The 10,724-nt window shown below is 40.6% G+C and overlaps 1 protein-coding gene across 3 annotated transcripts in view; it reads left to right on the top strand.

Moving 5' to 3' along the window:
* Positions 1-6,612: 6,612 nt before the first annotated feature.
* The window catches only part of xrn1 (5'-3' exoribonuclease 1), a 128,690-nt gene continuing 124,578 nt past the window's right edge, over positions 6,613-10,724 (top strand). For 2 of the 3 annotated variants that reach the window (XM_039760378.1, XM_039760370.1), the window contains exon 1: positions 6,627-7,199. In XM_039760378.1, coding sequence (XP_039616312.1) covers positions 7,125-7,199 — 75 coding nt within the window. In that variant the 5' untranslated portion in view covers positions 6,627-7,124. Of the gene's footprint in view, positions 7,200-10,724 lie in introns of all 3 variants that reach the window. The other variant, XM_039760383.1, reaches the window with a different exon arrangement.

Below are 10,724 nucleotides of genomic sequence, written 5' to 3'. Positions count from 1 at the left end.
CCATACCTATGACGGTGAAATATGGTGATGGCAGTATCATGCTATGGGGATGCTTTTCATGTGCTGGGACTGGAAATCTTGTCACAACTGAAGGAACAATGGATGGTCACAAATATGACACAATATTGCAAGAGAACTTGTTCCAGTCTACTACGAACCTATGGCTCAGGAGATGATTCATCTTTCAACACGACAGTAACCCTAAGCATAAGGTCTAAGTGACACTGGAAATGATCAAAAAGAGAAAGGTAAATGTTTTGGAATGGCAAAGTCAAAGCCTGATCTTAACCCTATTGAGAATCTGTGACACTATTTGAAAACTGCTGTCCAGGGCCACCGTCCCATCTACCAAGAGGATCTCCACAAATTCTGCCAAGAAGAATGGGGAAGAATCACAATGTGTAAAACTGGTACATACATACTCCAAAAGGATTAAGACTGTTATTGCAGCAAAAGGGTTCCTAACAAAGTATTAATGTGTAGGGCTTGAATACTTTGTCAAAGACTTACTTTGGAGTTTCTGTTCTTCAGTTAAATATCTACAGAAAATGGTTTATTTTGACTTTGGAAATGTATTGTTACAGCGTTGGAGTTCACGCTAAAAATACTGAATGGATAAAAATGTGTACTGTACAAGTCTTTCGTGTTGGAAAAAAAACTATGATGATTTTCAAGGGTGCTGAATATTTTTATATGCCATTGTTTTGTGAGAGCTTAAGTATTAGTTATGCAAACAAGTTTCAAAGAAGTTATTGTATTGTATTCTCATCTGTCAACTTTTTTATATTCTCTCATCCATCCATCCATTTTCTGCCACTTATCCAGGTCTGGGTCGTTTGGGAAGTATTCTAAGCAATGATTTCCAGATATCTCTTTTTCCTGCCACCATGTTCAGGGAGATACCAAGGTGTTCCCAGGCCTGCTGAGAGACATAATCTATCCATCATGTCCCAGGCCTGCACCAGGGTCTATTCCCAGTTGGATATGTCCAAAACACTTCTCCAGTGAGACATCCTAATCAAATGCGGAGGAGGAGGAGGAAGAAGAGCAGCTCTAATTTGAGCTCCTCCTGAATGTCTATGCTTCTCTCAAAATCTCTAATGCTTAGCCCAGATGCCATGTGAGGGTAACCCATTTCGGCTACTTGCATCCTTGATCTAGTTGTTTTGGTCACTACTGACTACTTGTGAGGGTAGGAAAGTAGATTGACCGGTTAATTGAGGGCTTCACCTTTTGGCTCATCTCTGTTTTTACCAATACTGCTTTGATCTCCCTTTCGATTTTGTGCTCTCTTCTTCCCTTTCTTGTGAACAAGACCCCAAGATAACTTGAACTCCTCCACTTGAAGCAGCACCTCATCCTCAACCCGGAGAGGGCATTCTGCCCTTTTCTGGCTGAGTACCATGACCTCTGACTTTTCGGTGCTCACCATTTCACAAACGGCTGCAAACCAGTTCATATTGACCTTTATGAAAACCCTAGTCAAGAAGTCAGTAACCACTTCTAACAACGAGAACCGGCCTGGTGGGCTTTTCTGCGACCCAGCCAGGCACAAAATGAGCAACATGAGCCATCCTCCAGTAGGCCCACCACCTACAGGAGAATCAATCAATCAATCAACATTTATTTATATAGCACATATTCATACAAAAAAATGTAGCTCAAAGTGCTTTACAAAATGAATAGAAAAATAGAAGACACAATAAAAAATAAACATAAGTCAACATTAATTAACATAGAATAAGTAAGGTCCGATGGCCAGGGTGGACAGAAAAAACAAAAAAAAAAACTCCAAGAGCTGGAGAAAAAAAAAATAAAATCTGTAGGGGTTCCAGACCACGAGACCGCCCAGTCCCCTCTGGGAAATCTACCTAACATAAGTCAAACAGTCCTCTTTGTATTTAGGGTTTTCATGCAAGGACCTGATGATGATGGTCACGTAGACTTCTGGCTAGGAGAAGTCATAAGGGTCTGATACTTTGTAGCTTGAGTGGCAGTCAAAGGCAAGTGCTTTGGCAAACTGATTTCTGGCTACTAAAGCTTGCCTGAGATATGGTTCTTATCTATACTAATAAAAGGCAAAGCCATCACTGACTGACTGACTGACTGACTGACTGACTGACTGACTCACTGACTGACTGACTGACTCACTCACTCACTCATCACTAATTCTCCAACTTCCCGTGTAGGTAGAAGGCTGAAATTTGGCAGGCTCATTCCTTACAGCTTACTTACAAAAGTTGGGCAGGTTTCATTTCGAAATTCTACGCATAATGGTCATAACTAGAAGCTATTTTCCCCATTTACTGTAATGGAGTTGAGCTCGAAAGCCGTGGGGGCGGAGTTTCGTGTGACATCATCACGCCTCTCACGTAATCACGCAGTATGTAGAAAACCAGGAAGAGCTACAAAAAGCGCTGAAGAAAACATGCATTATATAATTAAGAAGGCAGCGAAACAATTAGAAGCGAGCGAGTGACATATAAAACCATATTCAGCGGCTCACGTGAACTGACGCAGTGCGCAGACAAAAGCAACAGTTCCAAAGAGTGCTGAACAAAAACCGAATTACACTGCTACGCTCAAATAGACAAACCACACGCGGTGGCGCAATAGTAGAGCCTTCGCCTCTAGCGCCGATGTTCGAGGTTCGATTCCCGAGAGGGGATGCACTAAGTATGTATGCGCGCTTCTCGATTCATTTTACCTTCGCATCCCCTTGGTTTGAGACATATGAAAAAATATGCGGTTAACGCAGAAAGACAGATCACCAATTGAAGCTTTATGAATAATGGATACTTTATTCGCGATCAATGATTGTTTTGGTAAAGCCATACTCAGTGTATTCATTAGATGAACGGTAAAAAAGTAAGAGTGAGGGAGGGTAACTTATTGAGGCACACAGGCAAAACCACAATAGCACGTGGGCTCGATGTACTGTAGTCTTGCGTCAACTCGATCTGAATTGCGCGATCACATCCGAAAAAATATTTCTTTTTTAAGTTCTATTTAGTCCATATGTGCCAAACTCAAGGCCCACGGGCCACATCCGCCCGGCGTAATTATATACGGCCCGCGATATTTATATACTGTATTATTGTTATTAATGGCCCGGGGATATGAAGCGTAACACAACCTACAGATCCCATAATGCAGCGCTTCAGCTGCCTTGCCAACACTTACGCGTTAATCAAGTCTAGCTTATGATGCTGCAAGTTATTGCGAAGCTAGCCCACACGATGCCGAAGAGAAAAGGTGATTCTGAACATAGAGCCTTTAAAAACCGATGGGAGGCTGAGTATATGTTTACTGACATTGCCGGTAAACCCGTGTGTCTCATTTGTGGAGCTAATGTGGCTGTAATTACAGAATTTAATCTAAGACGGCACTATGAGACAAAACATCAAGATAACCTGAAAGACCTGAATGCAATGCACAAGATACAGAAAGCAGAAGAGTTAAAGAAGAATCTGACACTTCAGCAGACGTTTTTACCGTGCAAAATCACAAAGTGATTTCAAGTGAAGCTACTTTTATGGGAGACACAAATGCACCAGTGCAACTTGCCCCACTTTCCCTGTTGCCAAGTAATGTTGAACCAAGTCGACACTACGGTGTTCCCAAATACGCACTTTGTTCATAAACTGAGCGCACTGCGCACTGAGTTCGCACGGCGCTTTGGTGACTTTGAAGAACAAAAAAAGAATTTTGAGTTGTTTCGCAACCCATTTGCCGTCGATGTGGAAACTGCACCTGTGCAGATTCAGATGGAGGTGATTGAGCTGCAGTGTAATGGCACACTGAAGGCAAAGTACGATACTGCAGGGCCCGCACAGTTTATTCACTCCATTCCCGCAGAAAATCTCCAGCTCCGTCTACATGTGGCTCGAACCTTGTGCATGTTTGGTAGCACATATCTGTCTCAGAAGCAAAACAGCACACAGGAGTCGCCTCACTGATGAGCACCTGCAGTCCATCCTGAGAATCTCCACAACACAGAACCTCACACCAAACATAAACGAACTTGTTGCCAAAAAAGATGCCAGGCGTCCAGCTCTGATAAAATGACATAAGAGCAAAGACAACTGAATGATTTGATTTGTTATTGCTGAAAAGAACAAATTTTATTTATATTTCCAGGTTTTGTTATGCACCATGTTCATATTTGAATTTGTATAATTTTGACAGGATATATTTTTATGGAAAGCAAAATCTTTTGGGATATTTAAAATTAAAGTTTATTTTTTATATAAAATTACATAAGAGTACAGAAATTTTAATGTTTGTTCTTTTAACGTTTACTTTATTTCTAACTTGTATAATTTAGACAGGATATATTTTTATGGAGAGCAAAATATTATAAGTTATTTAAGGTTTGAGTTGATTTATTCGAATAATATTCTGTCGACTAAATAAAAATTCCTTCTATTTAAAAATTAAATAGAACTTGAACAGATACGATAGTTCATAATATCCACGAAGACTTGCACGTAAAATCGGGAGTCATCCGTTTTAACAAGCAGCGTATTGCACTGATACGAAATAGCCAGCCCATTTAATTATTTAGGAATGGATAAAAAATTAAGATTTTGTACAAATAATGTTTTTCATTTTTCTTCCTTCATGGATTCTGCCACCCCCAGCAACAGTTACTCGCAACCCAAAGACTGTATATATGTGTGTGTGTATATATATATATATATATATATATATATATATATATATATATATATATATATATATATATGTGTCTGTGTGTATATGTTTATATGTATATATGTATGGATATGTATATATACATGTTTATGTGTGTGTCTCTCCGTGTATGTGTATATATATATATATATATATATATATATATACACAGTGACAAAACAATTACATTGACAATCATGTTACGTTATTTTCAAAATGTTTCCTTTTCTTTTTCATTACTTATTTAACACACTACTTCTCCGCTGCGAAGCGCGGGTATTTTGCTATATTCTATATAACCCAATATCCTATCAGCCTTCACTTATATACTGTTTGACTGTAGATGATGAGTCAGGGTGGCATGGTGGTAGCACTGCCGCCTTGCAGTAAGGACAATGGGGTTCATGCCCCTGATTAGAGTTTTCATTTCTCCCAGTATCCGTGTGAATTTCCTTTCACAGTCCAAAAATATGCAGACAGGGTAATTACCATTATGAAATTCGCCTCTGACGTGCGTGTTCACTCTGTGATAGATCGACAACCTCTCCAGGAATCGTTTCTACTTTGCGTCCGCTGCTTCAAGACCCTGCTTGTGATAAACGGGTTTAGAAAAAGAATGGATGGATAAATAATGAAGAGTCCGTTACCACTTCTAGGTCCTTCTCACAAGGTGTACTTTCATTTTCAAACTTCCCACTGCATATTCCGATCTACTGTTTTGCACCCCCCACGTATAATACGTTACATTTACTCACAATAAATGTCATCAGACATGGGCCAAACGGTGTAAAAGCATTCCATTCAACTTTATACGTCCCAAGGAGGTCCTTGATGTGCTATAAAGCCCATAAGTTATTGTATTCACAGCAGCAGTACTTTCAGTAACCAGACGCTGGCACTGGAAGAAGCCTGCACCTCTGTTGATTTTCAAATACTTTTAACTGTTTTAAGGGTTTGTTGGCTATTGGCACTGAGAGTACCTCATAAAACAAAGCCTGGAGCTTGGTGGAAACTTTCACACACACATTGACCCCAAAACAGAAAAAGAAGTCGCACTTATGCCAATAAAGCATTTGAAATGGGCCGCGTCTGTCCATGAGGTCGTGAGAGATTTACAATTAATGGGAATTTTAAAGAGCGATGCAATTGTGTGTTGCTTTAGACTTCATGTATGCGCACTGTGGTGACTACTTTTGTGAATGGTGATATAAATTATGGCCTGATGTATCGATCTATTCTCAATTTGTTGTATGTTTAACTCAGCTCTTAAATATTTTAAATTTGCGACCCTGTCCAGGGAAAGCGGATTCGGAAGATGCGCAGATGGTTGGATTGTTATAAAAGTGACGTTTGTTATATTTTAAAACACGAGTATTAAACGATTTTCAGGAAATGCATTTGGTGTACAGCCTTAATCGCTGATAGTTATGCTGACAAGTATTGAATGTTATCCCCTCAATCTTTTGAATAATTTGCATTATAATACATTTTCCCCGACTAGGCATTATAAATGACCAATAGGTTTTAACAGAATCATCACTGGGAAAATGTTTTTTTTAATCATTACCTGGTTTTCTTAATCGGGGGTCACAAGTAGCCGAAACCTCTGAATAAACTCAACATTTTACCAAACGCTCTTTTTTAACTTTATGTGAGTGAGACGTCTAACAGCAGCACTCAGAAATGATGAGAAGTCAAGTTTGCCCTTTCCTTCAGTCTATCGTAGTGCACTCCTCCTTCGCTTTTTCGTGTCACTCGTTTAGTTCAGCGACGCGAGTAGGCGCTACCGGCCACCGCAGCAAACGCCCCTCCCCCACCCTGATGCACCTAAACAGGAACAGCCGAAAGCTTAGTTTTAACATCCAACCGACCACACATGGCTTTAGAATATAATAGGAAATCCTTTAAAACAGCGTATGGGGTCGAGAATAGCCTGCGATCGGCAAAAAGAGTGTAACATATCCGACTGCTAATGATTCGGCTTGCAATCGCCTATTAGCCTAGGAACCTTCTTCCGGGAGCCTAAAACGAGCCCGATTTTATTTTGGTTACACACTATGGGGGCACACGTAAAACATATTTAAAGTATATCCAGACAAAAAAATACGTCATCTGGCACATTTTAAAAATCTACTCCGAAATTATCACGATTGTCTTTACTGTGAAAGAAGGCCAGTGGAGCTCGCGATGAATTAGTTTTTAAGGTTTTTTTTCTGGTCGAGTTTTCCGGTCGGAAGCATTTAGCTGTGACCAAAGTGTCCCAAAAATACACTGGCCTCGGTAGGAACAGCAACTTCAGCAGAAACTTTAGAGTTGGTTTCACGAAGAAGACGTTGTTTTGTGGTTCTCCGATTGAAAAAACATAAAAGAAGAGCATAACAGCACTGACAAGCAAACGTAGCCGATTCGAAATACAAAGAAAACAAACAATGGGTGTCCCGAAATTTTATCGGTGGATATCGGAGCGCTATCCTTGTCTGAGCGAAGTTGTAAAGGAGCACCAGGTAGGCCTTTCGACATTTTTTAACTTAAAATCCACAACGAGAAACCTGTCCGCTTTACTATAAAGCCACGTCTTTCCCCCATTCCCCCCAGTGATGACAACGCAAGCAGCTGCCTCACCGGAAGTTCTGAATCAGTTGGCAAGGCTCAAATTTGGGTTTGTCGCTGTCTTCTAGACTCGGAGGTCGACTTTTCTTTTAGAAAGAAGGGATGTTACTCTCGACAGCACCCGAGTAGTTCATTTCTCGAGTTTCCACTTCCCAGTCGTTCCTCACTGGTATTCCTTTGCGGTTGCTTTGTCTAAGTGCGCACACTCGAGGAACTTGGTCGTCTCCACACCGTTGTCGTCCTGGAGAAACGTTAGAGAAAATATGGTAGTTAACCATAACAGTTTTGAGAATTCGGTGGTAAATGGTGAAAACAGGTTTTAAATTAAATAAGTGTGTGTGTGCGCGTTTGATTCTACGCAACTAACTGTAAGCCATCCATCTGTTGTCAGACACGGCGCCGTGCAAGTGGGATCTTTGAGACCGGCGACTCTGTCCGATACTGCAAATCGTTATATAGGCTCGGCTAGAAGAGAGGGTGCTGGTAAAACAGCCTGACGTGGAAAGTGTCACGAGTGGAGCACACGCGTACTCTCCATTGCGTGTGAAATCTGCTGTAGAAAATGAGTTTGTCGTGGGTCTTTCTGATGGCTCCCAGCCGCTTAGTGGTTTATAGACGGCGAGCTTTTGCGATTAGCGCAGTCTCTATCTATCTGTCAATGTGGATAAAAATAGACCGGCATATTTTGTAAGACGATGGGCGTTAGTTATAGCCCTGTCGCTTAATCGGTTGTATCAGAACTACTATATATACTATACTATACTAACCCTCAACCCAAGGGCTAATATTATTGGCAGGCATTGTGGCATAGTCATTGAATCTTTGGATCCATCCATCCATTTTACAACAATCAAGGACTTAAAATCTAAAGGTTGTGGGTTCAAATCTTTCTACTGACACTGCGATGATGAGCAAGTTACTTTACCTGCCTTCGCTCCAACTGGAAAAACAAAAGAATTGTGCCCAACTGTATTGCAAATGTTGTAAATTGCCTAGGGTGAAGGTGTCGATCAGTAATAATAATATTAGGTCACAGGAGCTGCTTACTCTTGAGCTTGCAATACATAATTGTCTATGAATAAAACGATCATTACTTTCCCTAGTAGCTTGGCTTTTGTTGATAATCATTGAAAAACACATTCTCACAGGAAAGTGTATTCTTTTGAAATTAAACAACTAGTCAGTAGCAATAATGTGAAATTTGAGTATATATTGTGACAAGCCATCATAGGGGGTAAAGGAAATAACACAGTGTAAAGATTTTTTTGGAGCTTGAGTCAGTGGCCTGTAAATTACAGATCAGATCCCTGCAAAAGCTGTAATGAGCTGAGAACTATTTACATTTAGTCCTCTAATGGAAGGTAACAACTTAAAAGATTGAGTATTTAGGCCTTGGGGTGTGCTGGACATGCCTCTGCACCCAGTCCTACTATTACAAACCCAGAGCATGCCACAGGCTTCTCCGCAACTTGCTCCAGTGTTCTGGCTCTGGTGTGTGCAGTACGTGTCCTTGTTCCCTGCTCTGTGTTTCCTAACCAAGAGCAAGGTAACGTTAACCCCTCAAGTCTGCTCTCCTGTTCCCAGTTTCCCGGATGAAGGTCCACTTAAGAATTCCGCAGCACAGTGGTCTTCCTATTATGGGTTGTTCTCAACAGCTTGTCTTCCTAGCTGTATATGTGTGTATATATATATATATATATATATATATATATATATATATATATATATATATATATAACACCCTTTTTTTGTGCAGTCTCTTCTAGAGGCTTCCATCTCTTGAATTTTCAGGATGCCGCTATTTGCATTTGTTGGGCCCTCATCCATCCCTGTCAACACAACCTCCAGGCCCACACTGCTGACCAGCATCTTACAATGAAACAGAGCAGGTTTACCTGTTATTATTAAGTTATTTTTAATTTTCATTTGTTTACATCATTCACTCAAGTACAATACAGTGTTTCTTTTTGATTTCTTTTTCTCTCAGTTATATATATGTAGTTCACATTTAAAATCTGCCAATGTGAATGTATATGCAAAGCAGTGCTTGAAGTAGATATGCATAGGTGCTGATACCCTATATACTGATATATTAAAGTGAATAGCATGGAATGCTTCCCCATTAGAAACAGTAGTGCCACTATTTAAGACCAATGTTTCTCAATTGGAGTTTGCAGCTGTGTGAGGGGGATTGGTTTTCAGCACAGTGACCAGGAGCTGAATGTCGGCTGAGAAGAAAACCAAGAAGAGAGCCAGTATGCATTTAACTGCTTATGCATGATGTGTCCCACTAGCAGGACACAGCCATATTTCAGAGTTGTTTGGATACAGTATGTTGCAGTAAACCCACAAGTTAATCAAAAGCAACATTTTTGCTCATGGTCACACATTGTTCATAGCAGCATTTGAAGTCCTAGGTCCCAAGCCTTCATCACACAGCGTGCCACTAATACTAACCTTTGGTTAACAACATACAAATAGCGTATAAGAAAAGCACTTACTTGCATGGTACTTCTGATACAACCAGTTAAATGAGAGCACTGTAACTCACGCATTGTCTTATGAAATTTCCTTTGCAAAGCCAGGAAGCACAGGGAGTTTTGTTTATATATACATACATACATACATACACACACACACTTTGTGACCTTTTGGGTAAAATTGCACAAGCCGCTTTGAAATTTTGGGACACCAACTGGGTGTCCCTGTCTTATTAGCATAAACAAGTAACAAAAACCATGCTCAATGGCACCAACAATAGAAATTTATGACATGCTGACCCTCTCAAAAGAAAATAGTTCCACATAGGGAGCCTCATGAATAGCATGGGAGCTTGCTCCAGGCCAAGTGTGGGTCCAAAAAGCAGATAGCAACCTCTGTGGACTGTTGGGTATTTATAGAACCCTGACCTGAAAGGACAGGATCTGCTGTGGGTACTGCAGTTGGTCAAGTTGCCTCCTCCTGTTGGATTTTCAGAGCTATGGGTAGATAGGGAAAAACTGTTGGCGTGAGTGCCCCCTCTCATTCCATACTGATACCACTTACCGCAGAGCCAACAGGTTGATCCCTAGGTGCATATGTGTCACGATATATTCTGTATATAAACACACACAGACAAATGCCATTAGTTGTCTGTCTGTTAACAAAAACTCTCAAATCCCTAGGCTTGATCTTGATCTCAGTGGATAGCTTAAGTCATGATACTTAAAACACGATTCATAAATTTGACATGTGCAAAACTTTTGCCATGAAATTGAGATTGTCATCCTTCTCACAGCAAGCAGCAATCCAGCCTCTTTCATCACGGCTGGCACCCACATAGCCATGTGCTGTGGCTTCCAGGAAAAGTAGCATGGGCGTACAGTGTTGCTGACAGGAAAATAAATACGGTAAGCTCTGGTGACGAGGAAGTACATTCC

This window comes from Polypterus senegalus, chromosome 1 (genome assembly GCF_016835505.1).
Source record: "Polypterus senegalus isolate Bchr_013 chromosome 1, ASM1683550v1, whole genome shotgun sequence".
In the NCBI taxonomy this organism is placed as follows: Eukaryota; Metazoa; Chordata; class Cladistia; order Polypteriformes; family Polypteridae; genus Polypterus; species Polypterus senegalus.
The sequence above is the reverse complement of the archived record's forward strand: the minus strand, read 5'-3'. Positions and strand labels throughout refer to the sequence as shown.